General features: G+C 38.6%; 1 protein-coding gene across 5 annotated transcripts in view; it reads right to left on the reverse strand.

Annotated features, from left to right (window-relative positions):
• STARD9 (StAR related lipid transfer domain containing 9) overlaps positions 1 to 26,309 on the reverse strand; it is a 106,131-nt gene that overhangs the window by 79,068 nt on the left and 754 nt on the right. For 2 of the 5 annotated variants that reach the window (XM_048064883.2, XM_048064887.2), the window contains exons 2-3: positions 12,244 to 12,313; positions 9,487 to 9,603 (exon numbers count right to left, since the gene is read on the reverse strand). In XM_048064883.2, coding sequence (XP_047920840.2) covers positions 9,487 to 9,603; positions 12,244 to 12,313 — 187 coding nt within the window. Of the gene's footprint in view, positions 1 to 9,486; positions 9,604 to 10,759; positions 10,981 to 12,243; positions 12,314 to 15,172; positions 21,848 to 26,309 lie in introns of those variants that run through there. The other 3 variants (XM_048064884.2, XM_048064886.2, XM_048064885.2) reach the window with 3 other exon arrangements.

Consider the following 26,309-nt stretch of genomic DNA (forward strand, 5'->3'; position numbering starts at 1 on the left):
ATTAAACTTAATAGCTGTAATTTCAAATCAAGACAATCCTCACAGGCACAAAAAAGAAATCCAGGAAAATTTTCATTGCCATTCAGCGCTTTGGAAATATGACTTACCAAGTACAGATTGATTCAGATATTCCATTCTAAAACTTATTATTCTGCAACTACTTCCCTTGACACTGATATTGTCTGATAAGACATACTTCAAAATATATTTGCCAGCCCAAGATACAGAACGTTATGATCTGTGCTTCGGCTGAGAACGTCCTGACTTCAAAACACTGAAGTTGTGATGTTAGACAGTGAGAACTTATCCATAACAGCATGTAAATCTGGGGAGAAGGGAACCTAAACTAACATTCAGAATTCAGATTTTACTGTTCTAAGGCTACAGTAAATGTTTCTACACTGAATTCATTTTATTCATCTTCACTCTTTCTTATGCAATTTAGGAGTGCTGCCAACAGAATCTTACTTCGCAGAAAAAGCACAAGTGAACAGAAATGTTAATTTTGCTTTTCACAACTGAGCTCTCAAGGGCAGACTTTCTGTTGTTTAAAATCAAAACATATTTGAGAGTCAACATGCAGGTGCTCAGATCCAGCCAAAAGGATGATTCATTCAGTTTGTCTTCAAGGCCACACACACTTCTCTCCGAGGAGTATCTCAATTAACAGAAAAGTATAAAAGTTCGCTACTAGCATAGATAAATAGATAAAGCACAAATAAAAAAAAGTCTTTTTTTTATTATTTATAATGGAACAGTTGATATTCATACCAACATTTAATAAACAGTCATACATGGCACACGCACATCATTTAGGTATTTCAGTCTTTAGCTATTTATGTATCCAAGTCCTATCTCATTGCTGCAGCATGTCAGAAACATGGCACGTTTTCAGAAATAAACAAAATGGCTGTGTTGATCTTGATCACAGCTCCTGCAATAAATGCATCTCACTATTCAATGCTAGCTTAATGCTACCCAATAAAATCTTTCATACGCCAGCCGCCTGCTAAAGAAAAAAAAAATGAAAAAACCCCACCAAACCTGTCTCAGTCTCCTACTATAAGTCTATCAGTAGCATATCCTTCAATCCAGTGCTTACAGAACTTGCAGACCAACGAGATCTCGGATACTTTGTTGAAGCTCAGGCTAATTTTTCAGTAATTTCAGTTCCCAAAATACCAAACTACTTGTGAAATTATTCATACAACATTATTAAAAGATTGGAAAAAAACACTGTACATTAAAAGCTAGTCTTGGATCAATCTTCAGAAGTGTCACAGTTGTGACCTTCAATTGTGTGTGCAATTGTGCTATGGAAACACTTGAAGATGAACAAGAGATTTTGTTCACAGAGAGATGAGAACACGGAATGGTCTTCATTTTAGATTAAGAGAGGCAAAGATCCTGTTCTCTCGTAAACAAGGAAGATGAAATGTAGTGTACTTACACAGGGGAATTTAAATTGTGAATGTTCCTCTCCAAGTAAGAAAGAACAATCAGCAGCCGTATACAGCTTATCTATATAACAAATTTAAAATATATTTATAAATAAAAAAAGTAGAAGTTTTTTTTTTTTTTTAAAGACATCATTCCAAATAGTTACATGCTGGCAAGTGAATTCAGGAAGTCTGAAGGTCACCAGTGCCAAGTTCTTGCTTTCACTTGCAATACATGCACGGTTACAGAAGAATTGTAGGTGAAGAACATGTGGGCTTACTGTAAGATGCATGGCAACCGGAAATCCAAAGAATTTGCTATTCTCTTTATCTTCTAAGTTGCTGAATGCAGTTAGAGATCCTTTTAATGCTATCTAGTGAATTATGCTGCCTGCCTATTGTAAAGAAAGTGCTCTGTGTATGTAGGGAGCAACATTTGGTGCCTAACAGTGAAACTGAGTGCACGAGTACCAGCAGATACAAAGCATGGCTACATTCAGAAAATGTCTTATTTTGCTCTTTGAAGCAGGCTTTTTTTTTTCCTCAACTTTTTACCAATACACTGCTTAATCTTTCTTTATGTATTTGGGCTTCAAATTTGAAATGGACCTGCATTAGAGTTGTATATGAATACATATAACTACATAATTCTTTCTTTCAATTAATTCAGTGCCTTATTTATTTACAACCAAATGGGTTATATATTTGGGAGGCAAAAAATTAATGTTACTCGTGGCAAATTGAAAATACAATTGATTTTTTATGTCCTCCAATAAAGCCTGCTTTGACATTTAGAGTTATTCACTATAACTCCCATACAAGTTTTCTGCACAGCAAAGTAATCTCGGTATAGCCAGAAAGACTGACTTTATCTGGTTGTGAACTGAACACAGCAGCTGTGTTGCTAGCAAAAGACACATAATATGCGCTCATGGTGGTTTCCCTTCCTTCCTCACAATCCTTTATATACTGATGCAATTACACAAAAAGCCTTTTTCTTGTAGCATGATCTCCTTTTCTCTTCTGTCTCACTCCGGGTTGGAGAAAAAAATGTTGTGATGGAATGCTGCCTTTGAAATATTTCATGAGAAAATGCCACTTACACCCACAGCCTCTGCTGCCACCTCCTCTCCTCCTTCCTTCTATTACAAGGAAGAACAGTATTTGAGGGGAAGACGAAGAAAGAGAAAGAATTGAGGATTTTAAGAAATTTAAGTTAGCACTTAATCCTAAAAATTATAATAAAGTGCATACGCCAAGTAAAGGATTTTCAATTTGTCTCGACTTGACAAGATAATTAACAACTTCAATGTCACAGGGAACGCGTGGAGGCATAAAAGTGTCACAAACTTCCATGAAAGAAAGGAAAGGCTCCTCAATTAAAGTTCTTCAGAAGTGCGCTTTGATTGTATTAAAACAAAAAAAGCAAAACAAAGATAAAAAAACAACCACACACACCACAAAACAAGAAGTAAATACAGTGACTTTGTCTCATGAGTGGTTGTAAATTATGTTGCAATGTTTCAGTTCCAAACAGTAGTTGTACAACCTCCTATACTCTTTCAACTAACAGGCAAAATCCAAACATTAAATTTAATACCACACTGAAGATCTTGCTTACTAAAACAAGCATATCAGTTTCACCTTTTGTTTGCTTTTCAGTTACACTCTGACAGGGGGATAAGAAAATCATCTGCCCCTCTGCTCCTTTCCCCAACTATTTTTCTTAGCTAGAGCTACTATTAAAAAAAAAAAAAAGCACACAGCACCAAAGCAAATACAATACGAAGTCAAATGTGATGAAAAGCAATTATGATACTTTAAAAACAAATTAGAAATGGAAAAAGCTGCTTTCACAGGTCATCTGTGTTCAGCCATGGGAGCCTCCTTCAGCAACCCCCATTTTGGGGCTCAAAACACAGAAAAAATAAATGTTCCTAATGAAAAATTATAAACAATGACAGAAATAATTATACAATCAAGCAAAATAGTGTGTTTGAAAGGAAGGGAGTTCTCCTTAGCATAATATACATTTGCACTGGACATACAGAGAGATTCTGTATGACTTGTTACATAGAGTTTAGAGATAAACCGTCATGAATTTAACACGTTATTTTGCTTTTAAACAATCTGGTAAAACCCTCAGTGGTTCAACTGCACAGTGTACACACACAAAAAAAGAATCAGTCTTTCTTTCAGTTCACAATTACATTAGTAATTCAGTTATATTAGTAAGCCAGTGCTAATAAGGAGCAATTTCTGATATTTGTAGTAGGACCTGTTTGCATACCCTTACTGCTTTCTCACTGTAAATTCTGTAAGATCACACTTTTCTACATGCAACGTATCACAGTGCAACCTCCATACATAGGGAAATCAATATTAAGTAATGAAAACAAGATTTGGTTGTGTAGATAGGCAGATATCTCTCATCAATATAATCTTTCAGGGAAAAATATCTAAGACTGTACCAGCACTCAGTTGTTTACAACAACCTCTGAGCTCTCACATTGCTTTCCATCTTCTTGTTTGGCCATGAAATTTTTGGTTGAGTGTTTTTATGATTCCAGCATGAGTCACAGAATTACTGAAAATGATAATACTCAGAAAGACACTGAAGGAGTATTCATACCTGCATAATCCTACTATGCTACATCAAGTCAAAACAAAATCCTCACCTGTTCAGGCCCAGAAGTGTGAAATACCCTGACTGATGTGCGTATCATGTGTTTCTTCCTTCAGGAAGCCTGAGGTAAAGAGTCTAAGGTCTAAATTATGATCTCCCTCATAAACAATCTTCATTTAACCAGTGCACAAAAGGTACAAAACCTAAGCTTAATATCTTCAAAAGTTGTTTCAGAGACCTGGATGCTAGTGAAATTGTTGTTGAAACCTTTCTGGGTTTCACCATCACTACCATTCATAGACCATTAGTCATGGGATGTATTCCTCTTATCAAAAGGAACAGATTACTACACACCAGTTATCTATGGCAACTGCTGTGTGTAAATACCTGCTCTTACATCCTGTGGGTCAGTCTGCCCACCACAGTTACTGCGGATACACAATAACCGGATGGGTAGGATGGCTGGAGGGAAGCTGAGGACTAAAGTTTTAATAAGCAGCTAGAAGAATACTTAATACTTGCATGGGCTTCTATAGTTGTGCAGAACATTCTCAAGATTCTGTTTCACTTTTTTGTCCATGAAGTTTAAATGAGCATTTAAGCTTTGCAGAGGTTTTAAACAAGTTCCTTTGCTTGGTGGAGCTAAACCAGACTTGAGGAAAGGTTTATTAAGAGCTATTTTAGGTATTACAAAGGAAATTCGAGAGACTGAAACAGCCTGTTCTATGCCAGATAAGAGCACTGCTACAATTTATATAAATTTACATTTAGATGTTTGTTTGTGGGACAACCATAAAAGTTTCAAAGCACCTACAAATTAATTATGATACTCATCTATCAGAATGAACCAGCATCTTTGAATCTGCTTATTAGGCTAGAAATTATAACCCTAAACAAATACCATTACAGTATCATTATCAAACAACATTACTGCCTTACAAGTTTACAGCCATTTTTATTGCAAAATGGAAGCATGTCAATCTCTACTAAGGGTAATCCCCTAATTACACAATTGCCAGAGTAATGAATTTCCAACATTGTCTTTGAAAAACAATCATAAGCTACACACAGCTTCCTGAAGACATTTGTGGAGGAAGTAGGAGGGAGGACAAAGCAGGAGTTACTCTTACTGAAGTGTCCCCCTTTACTCAGGCATGTTTTGTACAGTATCAAGTTCACCTTCCAAAAAACGGTTAGTACAAGGAAGCAGGGAGACATGGTGAAACTGTACTACAAATGGTAAAGTTTAGGTGCAGGCATTCAGCATTCTCCCATTGTGAAACCAAACTAGTTCTGCAGCGTTAGGGCAAAGAGAAAAAGGAACAGAAAAGTAACAGGAAAAGGAACATGGACAGAAATATTGCAGTTGCTTGAGCCTCTTTTACTCCCCTCCTCAAAACAAAAAAATCTTCACAGTGATTTGTATTTGACAGTGACTGATAGGTTTGGAATAACCATTCCACTGTTTATAACCATGGAAAACGCAAGTAACAGAAGTTGCAGAGGTAAGATCAGAAAAACCATGCATAAGCTTTTGCTCTTAGATGCTTATGGTCTTTCAGAGTTATCTTTTGTTTCTTATTAGCCCATCAAATGTTCCACTCCTGTCCTCTATTTATGCTTATTTGTTACCTGTACTTTCTCTGCTCACACACAATCTTTTGACACGCAGTTTTTCACTGCCATGTAGCCCTAGTGCCTTGCTCACCCCTATGTACATTGAAGGATTTAGCATATCTGCTTCCTTTCCTTCTTACTTTAGTGACTGGTTGATTTAGCCAGCGACTCTTCCCTGAGGATATTTTTGTTCCTCTATTTTGTTTATGTACCAACAGACCCACTTAGAATAAACTCGTCTTTAAAAAGAGAAGGTAGACTCCCCTTTGTAAAGAATTGCACTGTGAAAGGAGATGAAAACTTCAGCTCTACATCAATGGGGAAGTATTCACCTGCCCAGTGAGAAAGCAAGCGACAGGCCCGAGGACCTCCAGCTGGCCATATAAAAAACAGAGGGCCCTTTGCAAACCGTAGCATTCAGTTAACTTGGAAAGTGAACATACTGCTTGCACAGCTCAGCTATTTCACAAATCTTAACTTTTGTAATGAATTCATGTATCTTCTAAAGGAAGACTAAGAATGCAGACCACTGCTATTATACATTTAAATTAAGCTTATAAATTACTGAGTCATCATTAGAAACACTATAGATTCATATTTCACCATAGTTAGGAGAGAAATTGGGATAACAAAACTGACTTATATCTAGTTCCTCACAAACATTTTGAATGAGAGAATAACCGATTTGCAAAGACTATCCTGAAGTCATCTTCTGAAACCAACCACTATCCAATAGATTATTTCTGCTAAAAAGCCTACTTCCCAGACACCAGCAGTGATAGGCTTTTCTTTCACTAGTCAAAAATCAGTTTTGTTTTTAAATTAGCCAACTGTCCTCTTTTCAGAGATATGAAAAGGTTAACGATCTTTATGTAATGCCAATCAGGAAAACTTGTATCTCTCTGAAGTGAGAATTAGTTTTTCAATTCAGCCCAAAAGAAACACACAGGCAGCAACACTTAAAATTAACTTCTACTTTTTGAGACGGCTCCAGCTTGTTGAAGAGAAAAGGACTTCCAGTTATACTGCTACTAAAAAAAAAAAAAAAAGAAGACACATATAGTCTGTTACATAGGCATTAATTATTTGGTTCAGTTCCTCTTCATCTTACTGTATTACAAGGTCTGTTCTCCCCAGTCTAAAGTGAAAAATATCTCTTCCCCTCCCCCCTTTTAAAATAAAAATAGGGATAGAAGAAATATTAATATGAACATATTAGGAGAAACAAACAAGGCGTGCAACATTCACATTTTGGCAAATAGAAGTAGAATACAGGTAGGTGGCAGAGAAAGCACTTGGTAAAAAAACCAAACTGAACAATAAAATTGAACTTCACATCTAAACTTTTGAAAGTACTTCCACGTCTACTTAAGTACTTAACTCTGTCACAAGTGTCTGCGAAGTACACAATCAAAATATATAGGGAATAAAATGCAGCGTGTGTAGTCATCTCTAGAATTCAAGGGACCAGAACCTAAACAATGTTAACATCCACATTAAACTCTAAGACAAATTCAGAGAAACAGATCCGTATCTTTAAAATCTTATTTTCACTTAAGCACTACAATTTGCAGCCCTCCCACTACAGTTGTTATGGATTGTGACAATAAAACAAAAAGAGCTGCCGCGACTTCATTTTTATACGTCAGTCCAGAGGACAAAGAAAAAGGGCAGTTTACTGAAAGACAGCATTCCACAAAAGTGAACCTGAAGGCAGATACTTCAATCTGCCTTGCCTCCTCAAACAATACACCTACCATGTATGATAACAGTTGGCATGACATCTTCAAGGAAAAAGTAATCCAAGGTCAGCTCATGAAAGAAAGCTTTTACTGGAGGAAAACGTTACTGAACCTCCCGTGGCTGCCAATAGCATCATTGCTGTAAGGAGGCTTAGAAACTTTCATCAGTACTTCAGTGTTGAGTTCAAAATGTGGAATTAGTACAATAAACTTCATTCATACAGTGTATGGGGCAGATAAAAGCAGACAAGCACAGTAAAATTGCAGTATGCCAGCAGCCCTCTTCTAAATGAGATTATAGTAATGCTTTACTGGTTTTACAATCACCAAGAGAGGTAAAAAGCCCAAGGAATTCACTCATGACTCCAGGTCTCACTCAAAGTGCCAGTCCCTCTTTAAACATTTCTTAACCCATGAAACAGGTCTATCCAAGGCTCAGCAACTCGATTACATGCAGCAGAACAGATGTCCTTTTGCCAGAAGGCACATTCAGCAGCTATGCTATGAGTAAGGAAACTATGGCCTATTTACTTAATCTTCTATGGCCAGTGAATTCACATTTCCCTTTTAGCATTTTTATTGGATAAAACTATATTTTATGTTAATGCAAGACTCCCAAAGTATTTGAAATACCTACTCAGACCCAGCAAGGAAGTTGTGCTGTTTATATTGTATTTGACGTTCTTTTTCAGTTGCACATATATTTTACAACAACTATTACACTTTCTAGCCAATATTTATATTTTCCATTTGGCAGCTCCAATTGCTTTTCATACTGAGTAGAGACAAAGCTGACTCAGCAGACTGCATTTATCAACATTTCATTTGCTAAACCTTGTCAGCTAGAAAGCCAACTGTATTCTCAACAGTTCTAAAAAACATACTTCTAGTTGTATGAAAGAAGCTTATGAAGACCACAACACCCAAATAAGCAAGTCAGAAAACATAAAGCGGTTGGGGAGAAAAATCAACCAACATCAAGAAAAAAAACAACATAAAACACACACAAAAAAACAGTTGACCACAAAGACATTATTTGCAATCCCTACAGTGGAAGTTTATCCAATGCTCTGTACTTCTTTAGAGAGAAGAGTTCGCTTTTTTTTTTAAACACTTCCTGAATTCCCAAAATCTCTTCGATGTTGCTGTGCCAAGCAGAAATTCTCGCACAATCAAGAATCTGACACATTCTGATAATTGCCAAATTTGATAGTTATTCAAAGATGGACTCCTAGAAGTAAAACAATCCTGTGCTCAACGCCACCAAAAAAAAAAAAAAAAAAGGATTTCACAGGACTAGTTCAGTCTTAAGTGATACTTTCTGTGAAAAGCTTGTTTTTCTACGAAAAACAACACAGTTACACAGGTTGGAATGTTGGGAACAACTACCCAGACAATAAAGTGAAATAAGATATGACTTTGAAGACAAAAAAAGTGCAGTAAAAGCCTATTTTAATACTGACATACATAATTATATGCACTCATAGAGATATCTTTGGATAGCTTTGCAATGCATGTTATTTATTTAAAGTAGATTTAATAATTATTTTTAAATAAAGAAAATCTTATCATATTTTAATACTGAGTTCTTCAACCTTCTTCTTAATCAAAGATTGGAACTTGAAACTACAAGGAGTCCTAATTAGTTAAGAGACTTCTCATAATTTAGCAAGAAAAAGTGCTCAAAATAAACTGTAAATAAAATTTAGTACTGTTTTTTTTTAAAGATGTGATCACTGTTGATCCTTTTGGTAGAATCAACTTTGAAACTTTTGGTTTAATTTTAGAACTTCCTTCTTTGAGAAGATTCCTTTCAGGCCCCCTGCAAAATTCTCCTTGCTAAGCTTGAGTCCTCAGATCATCGCAACTAATGATCACTACCAAAACTGACAGACCTAATGAAAGCTTACATTAGTTGACAAACAAGGGTATTGTAACCAATATAAGAAAAAGATGGGGGCAGGTAAGAAAATGAAATTTCATCTAACCTCTCAATCACTTACTTTAAATGTGAAAAGGACAGAACAGGGTGGGAAGACACATGAAGAACAGCATCACTTACCATTTCCTGAGATGCATATTTTGGGTCTTCAGGATCAACTGACCAATAGCAGTAATCAAAACTGAAGGCCACAGTCTTTTCTCTTGAGTCCCAAGTGCCATCAAGCCTACTGTCAGCCTGACAACAGAAGGAAAAAAGACAGACTTCACTTTGAAGTTGACCAAAAAGTAGCATTTTAAAAAGTAATAGGAAATTTATCTAGGATCTGTGTTGTGGAAAAGGAACAGCAAAACAGTTAATCCTCTTCATTCATTTTCGTTTGATTCACTGACTGAGGCAGGAATGCCCATGAAAGATCTGCTGAAGGGATCATTTACTACAGATAAGGTTCTTCAGCCTATATTAGCAGGAAGGCTCCACAACTCTTTCCATATTTCTCAGTGAAACTGAAAAATGACAAGAGAACTGCATCGCAGAAGTAAGGCACAAAGTGAAAAGAAAAAAAACTTTTTCACTCTGTATTTAAAAACACAGGCCTATTCCTATTACCCCTTTGCTTTGTTGTGTCGGCAAGCTAATACATCTTTTGGTGTAACTGCACGCTGCAGTGGCTAACGGTAATGAGAGTGAAGCCTTTCCAAGCAGAGCAGTCAGAAATAGTGACTGAAATATTGAAAATTAATCTACAGGCCCCTCTGACAATTTTGCACGTGTTTTTTTTTTATTAAACCAAGAAAAAGCAAAATAAAAGAGAAGTAATTTAAAGTTATCTTCGAATTAAAGGAATTTCATCAAGTGGCATTTTATTTCAAACACCACTTGATTCTGGAGTTGTTACATTGATACAAGTACACCCAAAATTTCCTTTAGCCAGACCTAACAAATTTATGAACCTATTGATCATCTACAGCGATGTTTCCACCATGTTGTGATTCAGAGGTCTTTTTATGCAGTTACCTTTTATTTCCTTAGATTTTCTGTAGAAATATACAAAGATAGCTTGCAGCACTGCCTTCATATGGCAGCATGTAAAAAAAGCAAACAAAACCAAACCAAAACAGCCCAAGACAAAAAAAATATCCCTTCACCTCAGGAAAATACCCTCCTGCCTGACAGAAGCAGACCTGCCTGTACCTTGTGAACCCTGGGATCTTTACTGACTTGCAGGGTTTTCTTTTGTTTTGAACTAAAACCACCATGTACCCCAAATACAACATCAATATTAGTATATAAATATTAGTTTATGCACTAGGGTAAACTAACTTGGCTTTATTAAGGGCTGTCTAAATTAAGTTTACACAGAAAACAAACTCACTCCCTTTATGAAACTCACCAACTATGAAACATCATGAGAGAAATGTTCACGATCTGGCTCTTGCATCTCCAAACAACCCTACCTGGCTTGCGGAGCCTGCTTTATCTTCCTAGCACCCCAAGGCAGCCCACAGCTCCTCTTTAAAAAATAAAATTATAACCCACTAGGTCTCACAGGGCCCAGCTGGGCCCAATTACCCAGCTGCAGGACTGAGGCCTCCACCTGCCTGCAGGGGCCCTCCCAGCTGAGGCCTGCAGCATTGCCATGGCAACCTAGGCCTTCCCAAAGAAAATAAGGGACAGCTTACAGCTGGAGAGCAAGTGTCTCTTGGAGAGCTTTATCGCACGTACAAGGAATTAGGGAAAGGTCTTTCATGAAGTAGTGTGTCTCAGACTCTGCAAATACGGACTTGCAAAAAGCAATCTTTCACACCTGACCAGTAGGGAAGAAATGATTACGCACTACTTTTAGCTCTGTTTTCAGAGAAAGTGTTGTCCTACTAACAGGAACTCAGTCAGCCCAAGTGCCATAATTCTGACGGTGAAGTAGCAAACTCTCAAAGCACCAGTGCCTCAACACCAGTACCAATAAACAAATGAAGTATATAGATCAGCAACACTTCACATCCATAAGACCTTGTATACCGCTAATGCTTTTCCTTCTTCTGTCTTTAAAAAACACGATCACCCACTGTGAATACCACAAAATCCCCATGGAAAAAAAGTAGAGTCCAAAACCATTTGTTCTATTTTTGCCCAAGTTTCTATCAAAACCTTATGTATTTCTCGAGTCAGCCTTCTAGAATAACTGGGTTGCTTGCAGATATAAAGAAATGCAAAATGCATCCATCTTTTAGAATTTCCACTGTCACCTCAGTAATTTCATCTATTTGCCTTTCAAGCAGACAGAAGTTTGACAACACAAAATAGCTTGGTTCCCATTAATTCAGTGAAGGAGCATGGCAGCTTTAAGTATAAGTAGTAGTATCTTTAAGTACAGGAGTCTAAAACATAGGGTTGATTCCCATGCGTGTAAACTCCAATGCTCTCAGTGGAAGACAGCTACATTAAATTGATTCTTATAGCTCTTGGTCTTTTACCAAGGCATGAAGCATAGCAGAACATTTTGCTCTATTTCATGCAAGTCAGTTACACTCTTAGTGTAAATATGAGAGGAGGAGAGAAACGTGGAAAGAAATCACCCAGATGTTAGTTACAGTAAGATAAGTGCAAAATCCCAAACAATTTATTAACAGCTTTGAATAACGGCATGCAGCCAGAGCACAGAAGCTTTAATAAAAACAAAATACAGATAACAGTTAGATGCTACATTCCCTGTCTACAAACAAAAGAAAGTAAAAACAACTTTCAATGCAAATCAAGAGCTGTGCCAGTTTAAATGTCTCCCTTAGTATTTCTTTTAAAGTGATCCAACAGCCAACCACAGAAAAGCATCACATCAGAATCATTACACTGAGAGACAGAAGAAAACAGAAAGCATACCTTTATATTTCTTACTGTTGCTACTTTGTCATCAACTTCTACAATCACTCTTCCTCCTTCCGCACTCTCCCTGGAAACAAAACACATTGAAAAATTCATTTAAAATATGAAGACACAGAAAGATGCATTTCAAATTCATAAACCCCAGATACGTGCATTTACTTGAAAGACCTTCAAACCAGATATAAAACAGTGTATAAGACAGTATAACAGGAAGTATCATTCACGGATCTGTAGACAGGTATCATAACAGCAAGAGGGGAAAAAACACAGCACTGTGGTCAAACAGTTTCAAAGCGCTTGTCCTCAAAAATAGAATAAAACAGAATTGTATTTCAAATTAAGAGTTGTTATTCTAAATTATATTTATAAGGAAAAACAATGTATACTTAAAGGAAATGTAATTTCACTTTTTAAAAACTGCACTGGCATTGTTACTATGAAGTAGAGCGCAGCCCTTGTAGACTGGCAACGTTTTGTAGAGTACGGATCCACATCACAGACCCACAAGCCAGAAGCTTTCATTAAGTAACGCTAATTTTTACCACATAATCCAAATTGTTTGCTGTAGTCCTCAAACAAGTTACCTTTAGCAAAACAAAACTGTCCTGAAACGTAAACATACAGGATTGTTCCACAAGTGCAAAGGACTATGTACTCATGTATATACTTGCATAAAATTCCCACTGAACACAGTTATGACTAGAATCTACCACATACAACTTCTGCTTCCAAGGATGAGTTCTACTAAAAAAAAAAAAAAAGGATGTGGAAAGAATGAAAAAATAGCATGTGTACAAATCAAAAAACTTTATCAGCCAACACCATGATAGATACTTCAAGTTAAGCATGCTCTTATTTATAGGAGCATTGAGTCTTGTCCCCCTCAACAACTAGCATGGATTGTTTTTATACATAGTAAGAGAGAAATGAAGAAGAAGAGGTTATCAGTCTGCTTATCTGACAGCAGAAAATAAATACACACTTCAATGCTAAGAACAGGGGAAAGATGTTTTACCTGTCGTATTCCTTCTATAGTGCAATTCCTTTGCACTCTGATATTGAAACAGTTCTGACAAACCTTGTAAGCTGCAACTTTATCAGAATGTTTGTTCTGATGAAGCCTAATGCCTTGGCAGAGCTGGAATAAAACTCAATTAGAAATAAAATCAATTTCATCCCCAGTGCAGTTTTATCACGCTTTGTTTAAAAGTAAGCTGAAGGGACAGACAGCATCAGCAGTGATAAGCTGTATACATATCACTTGATAAACAGCTGGTTTGGTATCATCTAGTCAGTTAGAAACCAAATAAATAGAGTTAGAAAATTCAAACCTGATTGACCACCACTCATTTGCGGCCCCAAATCTCTCTTTTAACAGATTTCCTTACATTTGTATGAATAGTACATACTGTCTGACCAAGTGCAAGCTCCTTTCATTGACAGCTAACTTTCAGACAGTACCTAGCACACTACAGCCTGCCTTTGGAGTCTCACTGTTTACCCCCATTCAAAACAACATTCAAAATGAACCCTTAGGACACCGCTTTTACTTTTTCTATCAACTCTTCCACAGAGATGATCGCTGTAGAATTTGAGAGCTTTATAAGCATGAAGAAGATTTATATACGTTTCTGAGCATACACTGTACCCATTTTACAGCTAGAAAATTGTTTTACCTTAGTGTCTCTGTGCCTCGCTTTACTAATTTTGAGTGTTGAGACACACAGAACTTTGTAGCTTTTGTAATATGAACTTTTGCAAAGCACTTGACACAGAAAATACACACATGGTTCAAGCACAGCTCCCTTAGGTTTCAGTCAAGCTGTGAGCGTTGAGTACTTCAACAACCACCAGAACCCCCTTTTACATCCCAGGAGAAAGAGAAATGCTCCTGGGATTTGCCTTGCATACAGCTGGATACCCAGCAGCGGCACTAGAAGGTTCCCTAAAGAACAAATGAAGAATGAGAAGTACTTAAGGATGGAGGTTCGGGTTTCTAAGGTAGAAATCTGCAGATGCATTTAATCTGTATGCATGCAATTTCCTAGGTATTTTGAAAAGCAAGTGTTTTCCAGAAAAGTAAGTTTGGGGATTTCCATACCCATACATAAACCTCTGCCAGCTGAGCCAAAGGACAAAACTTACAGTTATCGTCTACAGCAGAGCAAATCTAAGAGGAAATGGGACATTCTGGCTGAGAATTCCACCACAATTTAAGAACAGCACACGAAAGACAAAACTGGAGGGATCATATAGGAGGGAGCTTGTTTCAGTTACATATACCTCCTTCTCCACTGCCCCAGCATAATCTTGACTTTATCCTGCTTCCTAATCCCATGTCCACTCTCTATTTTTCAGTCCTACTGTTACTCCTCCAGCCTTATCACCTCAGTTAAAGTTCAGGGAGTTCCTATTCCTCCCCAGTTTTAAATAATTGGAAAATTCAAATAAAAGGCCACTCTAAGTTGCTTTTAAATATTTTAAAACCTAATTTCCCCTCATCTTCTGTAGCAGCTGAACTGCTCTGGATGAAATTTAAAAATAGGTAGCCTGAGGCAGGTGTTCGTGCATAGAATAATTTCAGTACCTTCCAATAGCTTTAAATGCCAGGGTATTCTCATTACATATATAAGGCAACCTCAACAACAAGCAGCGCTCCCAGCCCCACCAACAGTAACTACACAACTCACTGCCTGCAGCCCACATCTGCTATACAAACCCTACGAACAAGTGACTTTACACAATGGGTTCTAATGACTACTGTACTCCCAGACCAAAGTAATTACTGAAGACTCAAGCTAAAGAAGAAATTCCAAATGCAAGACTCTCAAGGTATGAAAATTATTCACACATAAATCAATACGCTCATATTTATAAGCTTACAAAAACAATACAATACAAACTGAAAATAAAATTACCACATCACCTTACACTTCAGTGTTATGATGATATCTCTTTACAGAAAAAAAAACTTTATGTAGCAATCAAGTAGCTTTGTTCAAATTTCACATAACAAGAAAGCCTTCGGCAAACATAAACAGAACAATGTCTCCCCTTGCTCTGGGCACAGGTTCACAGCCTACTTTATCTGTCTCAGCTGCAGGCTGTTGTTGCAAAGGGCAATTTGTCTTCTCTCCAAAGCTTCCCATGTGTTCTCACTTCATTTCTTGTATCTGATCTATGAATCACACCCCTGTGCAATGACTCAAATCAGCTGTGATCAGAAAACAAACACAGCAAAATAAATAAACAGTGTGCCCCAGGCCAGCAAGCTATTTCAGAAGACTGGACGCAGTGGTAACACATTTGGTAAAGACAAAGCAAGAGAAAGGGCGTGACCATGCAGTGGTGGAAACGGAGACTCCCTTCTGCAGCAATTTACAGCTTGAGAGCATTGAGCATACAACAAACCTGGACCTGTAGCTGTCCCCAGTTCTACAAACTTTTCATTCAACCTCTGTGTAAAGATATGTTTATTCATACCTCATTTAGGTACAAACCTGGGCTTCCCTTCCCAAACTTTGGTTAATATGTGAAGTCCAACAGGTAAAGCACACTTTCAGCTGTTGTAGATGTTCTGACCTTAACTCCAGATAATACAAAAAATGTATTTACCCATACAACCTTACATATGTGTACCACAGTGTGCATTTTACCAATAAAACAATCTTTCATCCTTAAGAATGGATGCTCTGCTCCACAGGTATGAAAGTACCAATAAAATCAACCCCAAAGTACACTTCTCTTGTAATATGTTTGACTCCCACTGCTCAGAAGTCACAGCAATCTTAACATTCAGCTTCCCTATCCTCCCTTCTCTCTCTTTTTGAAAAATTGATGCCGTGTGTGGGAAATGCTTCTCCTTCTAGATTACTTTACTTAGTACAGACAACTTGTTCTCACGCAGAGTGGCAGAAAGACCATTTCATGGTATGTGAGCCCAGTCAAATCCTGGATCTTCCCAGACACTAAGTTTTAGCAAAACGCAAACCCAGTGATAGAACAGTGACAAAACTACAAAATGCAGCAGCAGGGCTGTAACAGGGAGCTACAACAGAGACCCGATGGAAGCAAATTGCTGTGGCAATCCAGCCAAAAAACACGGGAAGCTCAATGGAAAATCTCCTCTAACAGTTGCTGGTCCAATGACAAATCATTGTTGCAGCCCACATGTAAAGCTAATGCAATCCCAGAGGGACAGCAGACACTCTGCAAGACCTGGAAGAACGAGCCAGCAGAAAAGAATCAAGGATCAAGACCCCTGAGAGGAACGTTGCCACATCTTGCTGGATCTCACTGAAACTAGGTCAGATGCAGTGTGCAAGTAGGTATACAGAGCTGGAGAAAGCAGTGGGTGGGAAGAAGAAGGGCAATTGCTCAGGCTTTATAAAATTTGCCTCCATCCTCGCACATAACAGTCCTTAAACAAAGGACTAACATCTAAGGAATAACAGCTCCTTAAAGAACAAAGGAACTGACTTTTGAAAGTTGCCTGTTTAAAAACATGTTCATACAGTAAACCAAAAATACTGGAATCATTCGCAGTAATCATGCCATACAACGAAACAGCTTCTACAAATACTGACCGCCTACTACTCAAAGTAATTAAAAATACTAAAGCCAAAATATACCACTCAAATACGAGAAACCCTTGATAATTTGAGAAAGAATAGAGTATGTGTTTACTCATAAAAATTTTGAAAATAATCATGCAAAGTAATTGCTGCATGCATTTTATGCCTTTCCTGCCAATTCCCATCACCCAAGCTAACTCGAAAACCAATCTCAGCCTATACTGAGACAGAGGTGGTAGTGCCAGCTCGAAAGCAGTACAGCAACCATCAGTCTGCCCCCTCTGGCAGAGATTATTGCTGGCATGGGCAATCCCATTGGTTCTGTTTTTTTGGAACAATTCACTTAAATACTGTTTTCTAGACTTTTATTGAAATAGCAGCTTTGCACAGCCCTCTGTGACAGAGAGCGTTTTCACACACTGCCTAAAAACACAACCAAAAGCACTCCCGTAGCGTGCTTGGCACAATGCAGGCCAGCAGACACCGCTGCTATCTCTGGGACTGTCGCTTCTCAGTGCGTGATCCATTGCCATGGAAGTCTCTAAGTATGGTACAGCATTTACCAAACTACCTCCATCTCTACCTGGGACATTTTGTGTTGTCCAGTGCCACCCCCTGCAATCACCACACCAGGAGCTGCAGTGTAATCCCGTGGCAAATCTAACCTAAGCTTTTTCTTGGTTATAAAGTCTGAAGGTCTGTATAGGAAAGACTTCAGGGGGTATTCAGGTTTAACCTTCCATTACTAGTATATTGTACAGTGCCTCTGCCTCCTCTTTATTGGTGGCCTTGGCAAAGGTATTGTTGAGAAACTGCTGACTTTGCACCTCCTGAGTGACTGACCTTTGCCATGGAAACTAAGAAACAAACAATAGGACATATTTTCTAAATTATGCTAGTCTTCAGAGAGAAAAGACACCTTAGACAAAACAGATTGAGGACACGCCTGCTTGGAGGATGCAATGAGAAGAGTACTAAGAGTCTCTGCTGCTCCATCAGAAGTTGTAGAGAAGAATGTCAAAGCCTTCAGCCACTGGAGCTTCTGCACTCTCCTGACAAGCTGAGGTACCTGCAACCACAACTTTCCCAAACACAGCATCCCTCCATGACACCAACATAATCTGTATCCGTAGCCCTGCTGCTGAAACATGGGAAAGTCGCAAGCTGCGAACAGTCTGAACACATTCCCTTTGGCTAATGCAGGATTTGTTTTTATTTTTGAAGTATCAGCATACAAGATAATTTACCTAAAACTCATTGCCAGTGTTTTTCATTATGTAGAGCTGCCCAATACCACTTTGGATATTTCTTTTTAAGTCCTAATTGTTTTACTGGGTCTTGCAAAAGAGGAGCGCACACCCAGTCAGCAATCTTCCTACCAAATTGAGAACAGATGTTCATAAATAATTTAAAAATCCATATTGAAGCCAAGTACACAAAGTTCACTAAGACAGCCCACTGCTGTAACAGACATGTTGCTCAAGTTCTTTCAAGGCTACTCCTGGCTGTATAAAGCTTCCACTGGCTCTGGCAACAGCTGACACAATCTGATGGTCAAAAAAAAAAAAAAAAAAATCACCTTTCCTAGTGACCACCACCATCCTAGTGTGGTTACCTCCTGTTCTTCTTTGCAAATATTATACAGCAACAAAAACGAGAATATTTGATGCAGAGATAAACACAAGACATCAGCAGTGCTCTGTAGGGATACAGGCCTGCTCAAACAGTTGACATTTTCTAGATCACACTCAGGCTTTTGCTATGCATCTTGATGAGCTCAGAAAGGAAGCACAGGATGGCCTCCTATGGTGTCCCTGTCTGCACCATCTTGCTCTAGCAGTAGAAGGCTTCAAAGAGTGTCAGGCATCTTCCTTGAGCAATCCAAGTCAGAAATGCTCCTAACGATCCACCAGTGCTTTGAAGAGCCTTGTATGAAAGAAAGCAGCGTTATTCCAGAGGCACTGAAGGGAGGAGGGAAGAGGAGAAGAAAAATTCCTCTCTTCTGTCATACCATCAGCATTTAAGAAGCATGAAATAAGGACAATTTAAGCAACGTTGCAGACCAGTTCCATCCAAAGGACATATTTCTCCACCCTTGATTTCCCAGCCGTTTACTGAGTAATAGGACAGTACAATTAAAGAACTTATACAACAAAGAAATCCTGTGCAAATGCCATGTGATTTCCATGCAAATCAGAATTTGGATACACTGGTCAGTCTTCATTCCACTGGGACAGAACCTCCATCTGTGATCACAGTTAAATAAATGAGTTTCACTGAATGCTGAATGCACTCTCATCCCTCTTGCTTAGTTCTCTCTCCCATTGCACCACAATCAGCTCCTACAGTGAACCCTCACCTTCTAAAAAACAAAGGTGCAAAACTGTCTTTTTTCAAAATCTATATCTGAAAACTGCAGAAGGAAAGCTGGCAGGAAAAGTTTAAGAGAGTAGGAAAAAAGAGTAAAGGAAAGGAAATTGGGGAAGCCCTACCCAAAGTTTGCATAAATTCCCTGTGCACAGTGCTAGTATCTCACCATGTACTGCACACAGGTCCCACAAGACCAGCTTCCAGCCTCTGCACCATGCCCCTGGGGAGGTGTACAGCTATCTCCACACATACAGTCGCATCATCATACATAAACACAATTTTTCTCAGACAGAATACGTGGTCTTAGAGAACAAAACTGTCCAGCACAGAGATGGTTTTACAGGTTATTTAATTACAATTTTCCCGATTTTTGCCCTATGTTTTGTCCTACTTTTCTCATTAAAAAAAATCTGATCCCTGCTCCAAAACATTCTGATGTTTGTAAAATATTTCTAGGACTCGGGAGGAAGTGTTTTATGAAAACACAAAGCGTCAGTTAGAAGGGTTTCAAAAGGCTGCAGCAGTGTTGTTGTTGCAGCTGCATTTGCACAGGCAACACGTGAGAGAAGAGAAGACCATCAGCCTCTTACTTTAGAGAGCACACTGCCAGAAGTTAGCGCCTTGTGCTCCTCCCAGCTTACATCAGTACAGGCACAGCATTGTCGCACATCATTACAGAAGCATCATCTTCCGTGGAATGGGTTTTGTTGGCCTTGAAGCATTCGGTCACTCAGGACATGCAGAGTTCTACCCTTTTAAGAAGCTAGAAAGTCTGCCCTTTAAAAATAAGATAGAAAACTTGCTCTGTGCGACTGCAAGAAGAATACATCTGGGAGAGGTTGCTGATGCAGTACCCTTATAAAAACCACAGATGTGGCTTATGAAAGCCACCTGACAGTGCCAAGTATAGACACTAAGAGAAAAGAGCAGCCACCTCAAGTAGAGTTTACATGAAACTTTAAATAATAGACTGGGCAAAGGAAGATAACTAACTAGAGAGAGAGGAAAAGATGTCAAGATAACCTTAACAATAGACTAGTCTACAAAACAGGATACACAAACATTAAAATACATTTCTTTGGGAGAGGGACCTACTTTATAAATACGAAATTTGAACCTCAACTTTTCTTTCAAAAATCCCAGCTCTTATGTGGAAAAAAAGCTTGAAATCATGAACAATGCATAACCAATGGAGTTTGTGCAGATTTTCAGATGCAACTCTTAGAGGCCTGAAACAGTTCTTTTTCACCATCAGGTACCAGGCCCAAACCCCACAGCTTTTGAGAGCGCTCAACTACAACCGCCTGAAAAGAGGAATTGTTAAGTAACAGGACACAGAGGAACAATACTCATTTAACCATCATAGAAGATAAAAATAGCCTGCCATTTGTCTGGGTGTGAGAGGATTAATCACCAAAGTAGCAAAGAAAATATAAATTATAATAGCTGATTGAGAAGGGTAAGGAGATACAGTCAGAGTAGAAGACACATTTCACTACACTGTGTTCAATGGCCTGCCTTACTCTAAATTTTGTTATAGCATGAGAAGTATCTAGCAGTACTAAACAAGCTAAAAGGTGTTTTCTACTCTTGCCTGTTACCTGGTGTTTCCTATATTTATACCTTTTCTTCTCACTGAGACATTCCAGTCCCTTCGAAATCTAGAACACTTTTGCCATTTTCTTGAAAGGATGCAGTATTTTGCCTTACATTTCAAAATCACATCGATATGAAAAATATGTTGAATAATAAAACTAAATTATAATCCATCCATCTTCCAGAGAAATTATCACTATTTTTTTGTGCTAATGTAAAATATACCTACTTCTAGGCAAGTTATTTCCATGAACATCCATAAAGCAGATAATAGAGATAATGGCAATGTTCCATTAACAGAGAGCTGATTTATCCAACATACACTTGGGTCTCAGAGTAAAGTTTAAGTCAGCTAGAGAAAAGCATCAAAAAGAAGAAAAAAATGCTCACATCAACCTTTATAAGGAAAGCAAATGCTCTCTTCTTACTAACTCTGATTTTTCAAGTTAAACACAAACAAAATCTTCTTAAACACTATTTAATAGGTAGAGAAAAGCTAGCTGAAGCAGAAGTTGAAATTGTAAACAAAAATAAACTATAAATATTAATGATGCCAGCACCTTGTGTCATTACACTACTTCAGATGTATTTGATGCAAATGTGTATCACAACATACTGAATAAACTAGGGTAATGCCATTTTTTTTTTTTAAATACAATTTGTAAAGTTTTTGAAATAATAACCTAAACTTACCTGGCTATGTTTTTCTCAGAATACATTTTTCTCAACAATGGTCCTTTTAAGGAGTTTTAAGATGGAGATACAAGAACCAGACCATGGTTGCTTCAAAACATGCTTGAAAAGGACAACAGCAAGCAACCAGTGAAGAATATATGTTGTAAAGGGAACATGCTTGTATAACCAGGACAATCACATTCATTTTGATGGCGTAGGAGGGAGACCAACAATAGCCTCCAATCTGTTATTGCTTTAGTTTTATTTTGACACAACATTTAACATCTGTTATGCATACGATGAAACGAAAGTTTTTTACCAAAGTTGCTGTAAGTTACCACTCTTGTCAAGAGCAGGCAAGATTGCTGTATCTAAGTTCTTATTGTTATGCAGAAACATATAAAACACCTAATATCACAACCTATAAAGCCACAAGTCCTTCTTACAAAATAGTATTTCCTTCTACTTACCACAATGTGCTTAGAAATAACAAATGAGGTGGACCACAGCATAGACTAGTTAAAGAAGCTGATCCTACAGCAGTTTAATAAAGACATAGCATCATTTCAAAATGATCTTTAAAGCAATTCTGCTTTTCCATAAAGTTTTCCTTTTTAATAGAAATTATTTTTAAATATTAACACGATATCACACCAATCAGCATAGCTCTTCTCTCAGCTGTTCACCACAGCTAAACTCAACATACTGCCAGGTTAGCCTGACACACTAAGCTCTTTTCTGGAAATCTTCACACAGAAACTTACCTTACTACCCCAGGCAAAGACCCCCCCAGCCTTGGGCTTGCTCACAGCCATCACCTGTGGTCTTAAGACTTCAAACTTAACTCCTCCTTCCCTATCCCACCCTCAAGCCTCATTACCTGCTGCACCACAGGACAGCCATTAGAGGACTGTACCACAGAGAGCAGCAGCAGCAAGGAAAACTGCTGAGGCTCAGACTGTGATAGTAAGCACCTGCACAGCTGGAAGCTGGGTTCAGCTCTGCCACCTGGGACTACCCAGACATTTCTTGGAAGCTCTCATTTGCCAGTGTGTAGGACAGGCTCCAGAGCTCATCAGGGGACTGGGAAATAAATAGCTGGCCAGGAGGCCTTCAAGTCAGAACCTGGAAACAATGCAAAACAGAAAAAAAATGAAGGACAGCTTTCTGGTTAATTCACCTGCTTAGTGACTCTTTTAGGTGGCATGTCTATGAGGTTCATGGAGGATGGGAGTTCATTTGTGAAGTTAATAAAGATCCCAGAAAGACCCTTTCCAATAAGAACTCCTTGCCAGTCTCTCTTTTTCCAGGCACCAGAGGCAACTGAAAAGAGATTTTCAACAGCAGAAAATACCTTCTGTTTTGCTGTGTCCTGCACAAGGAGCTCCCAAACTTCAGGGCCCAATGAAGTATGTTAAACTCTCAAAAAGTGTCACAGGGAAGCTTGCATGCCCTACTGTCAAACATTTAACTATCAACGCTATCATTTTACAATTCCATTAAATAACCTTGCTGTGAATGATTTTACCCAGGCCACAATCCGTGAAGGAATGCAATGTCTTCTAGTCACTGGTGCATGCTAAGAAGAGAATCCTATAGTAAGGCATGAGGCTTTTCATTGTGGTATAGAGTGCTGTTTTTTAGAAAAAATTCTTTTTTTTCTGATCTTAAAGACTGTGTATATAGCAGTTCCCAAAGTCCACTGTGTAAAGGGAATGCATCCTGCGTATGGATCATGGAGGAAAAGGCTTGAGGCAGCTGTGCTCCATCCCAGTCATAAAATCATAGAATGGTTTGAGTTGGAAGGGACCTTCAAGATCATCTAATTCCAACCCCTGTGCCATGGGCAGGGACACCTCCCACTGGATCAGGTTGCTCAAAGCCCCATCCAACCTGGCCTTGAACACTTCCAGGGACTGGGCATCCACAGCTTCTCTGGGCAACCTGCTCCAGTGCCTCACTACCCTCATAGCAAAGAATTTCTTCCTCATATCTAATCTAGACCTACCCTCTTTTAGTTTAAAGCCATTCCCCCTTGGCCTATTGCTACACTCCCTGACAAAGTGTCCCTACCCAGCTTTTCTGTAGGCCCCCTTTAGGTACTGAAAGGTCTCCCTGGAGCCTTCTCTTCTCCAGGCTGAACAATCCCAAATCCCTCAGCCTCTCTTCATAGGAGAGGTTCTCCAGCCCTCTGATCATCTTTGTGGCCCTCCTCTGGACTCTTTCTAATACATCCATGTCCCTCTTGTGCTGGTCCTGACTATGCGGTCCTGGACACACCACCCGTGTGCAGACACGGCCTCCCCTTCCTCCTCTCATGCACCACGTAGCTGAGGACCACAGAAAGAGAAATCGGCTGTCACAACTAGGTACTGCAACTGGGGCAGGCTACCACAGAGACATGTTTTTAAAGCCAGCAGCACATAAAAACTAGCATTGGTTTCTACTGGCCTACCTAAATAGTCAACAGGCATGCCTAACACTGCGGATGTTCAAAAAGGGGCAAATGCAGTTATGGAGAACAAGTATTCATGTGAACACAATGTAATTTTTTTTGGACTTATAATTGTAAATGTGTAATAAAGATTTTTGGAAGCAATGCCACTCCACGGAACATACTCAAGGGATTTTTCTGACAATGCTTTGATGCCAAAAAATAGCTTAGTCTGTTACAGAATGACTGATGGCATTATGAAGAACATTAGCCACAAGCTATTTAAAGTTCAGTCAAAGGAAAAATTTCTGCACTCTGTACAACTGTATGTGCTTTTTAACCATGGGGGATTATTTGTGCATAGGAGCTGAAGAGCTGGCACAGAGTGTCAAAGAATACATTGTGATGGGTGCTGTACAGGCACAAAACAAAAAGACCACTCTTTGCCTTACGCTAAACAGCAAGTAGCAGATGTGATTAAAATAGTTTATAATAAATAGATACTTTATACAGAAAGTAGGATTTTGTTATGTCCCATATTAAGATATTTTAACTTCCAAATATTCTGTAAACTTCAAGATGCAAAAACAAAGTTTGCCTGCCCATGTAAATTAAATGAAGAAATAAGTACGTAAAGTTTGCATAGTCTAGAAACGACCAACTAACGCTCTGGTGCTAGCGTTTGCTCATAGCTTCTCCATTTTCGGGACTCTTAAAATCAAAGTTTAATCACTGGAACTGCAATTGCACACATTACTGTACTTCAGTTTAAGTCGATTTTTTTTTGCAGGTAGCTTTTCCTTTTGAAGCACCTAGCAGATCCTAGGAGCTCTGGCAACATGGGCACCTGTTAATGGCCATCATGGCGTGCGTGTATATAGAGGGTGAGAGGTGTAAGTGACCACAATATGGAGGTGGTTTAAGAAACTGAAATAGAAAGAGTAGGCCTCTATTCTCACTGAAAGCTTTAGGCTTTGCAGTCTCTATCGAGGTTATGTTAAGTGTTCACATATGTGGTATTTGCCTTGAAGTCATTATGTTCAGGCAATTTTGGTCAAGACCATAAAGCAAGTTCAGAGCATTCACAGACAACATTTGACCACTTCTCCTTCCCCCTTATGAAAAATTAAAAGCCACCATGAATACTTTTGCTGACCTCAGCTGTGGCAACACAATGCAGGGAATAAACAGCAATTGCCTTTGGGGCCAAATATCACAAGACTGGTCTCTGCCTCCCCATCCCATCAGTTATGTTGCCACAGATTGAGCAGGTGGAATTATTTAACAGTCTCTGCCCATTTTATCCCCTGGGTTTCCGTTCTCCCCTTTGTACAAACATTTCCATTTCAGTGCCAGATTCATTTCACCCTTGTGTACCAGGCTGTGTTTCTGTTCCCACCCACCGTCCCAAACTACACCCTCTATCAAACTGCTGGCCCACGCTGACTATGCCAAAGGTTTTACTGTTTGTCACACCCTACCTGTCAGAGTTATAGGCATTATTTAATGCTATAATCACGTATGCACTGTTAGATACTGCCCATCGGGGAAGAAACAATAAGCCAAAAGCGATGCAAAGCCAAATGCTATTGTGGGAGAAACAAATGTAATTGGCTGCACAATGAAATACATCGTCAAGTCAAACTTGGAAGTACTTGCAATCTCCAGAGTAACTCTGCAAGGCTGAAACAAAAGAGTCCTATGGTCTGAACAACTTGATCTCATTACCAAAGTGGCATTTTAATGTTAATACTTCGCATTTGTGTACTGCTTTGTGTACTGCTTTTTATTTCTAGAGAGTATAATGGCAATTTATTTAACCAGTCAGTGCTAGGAATGACTACCAGTACGGAAGTAAATTAGAGAATATCTCCAACATTAAAGCAACACTAAGCAATGAAAGGCTAAACTTTGCTTAATTCCATGCTGCAACTTTTCTTAAAATATGCCACTATCTATGAAAATCTGTTCTATCCACAGCTGTGTTATAGATCAGAATTATATTACCCGAACATCTGTTTTCTTAATGTCATTATGGCTAGAATATTTTTAGATCAGTTGGTTTTGAGCCAAAGGTAAAATTTATTGAAAACCTGTAAATTACTTTCCACCTTTCCCTTTTCTATTATTTAAGACTAGCAGTTTTTTGTTGTTGTTGTTTTGTTTGTATGGTTTTTGTTTGTTTCGTTGGTTGGTTTTTGCTCGGTTGGTTGTTTTTTAGTTTGTTTGGGATTTGTTTTTACATTATTTTACTTTATTCAGCATTCTCTGCTATCTTCCTACAAAAAGTCCACAGGCAAATCATAACCTAAAAGTGCAAAGTGTGCTGCTGTATTGCTGGTTAAGCAACTAGGCAAGTGTGCTGGCTGGGCACCTCTTCCAGAATCATTTTCCCCGCTCCGTGAAAGGGTTAT

This window comes from Anser cygnoides, chromosome 5, assembly GCF_040182565.1.
Source record: "Anser cygnoides isolate HZ-2024a breed goose chromosome 5, Taihu_goose_T2T_genome, whole genome shotgun sequence".
Lineage (NCBI taxonomy): Eukaryota > Metazoa > Chordata > Aves > Anseriformes > Anatidae > Anser > Anser cygnoides.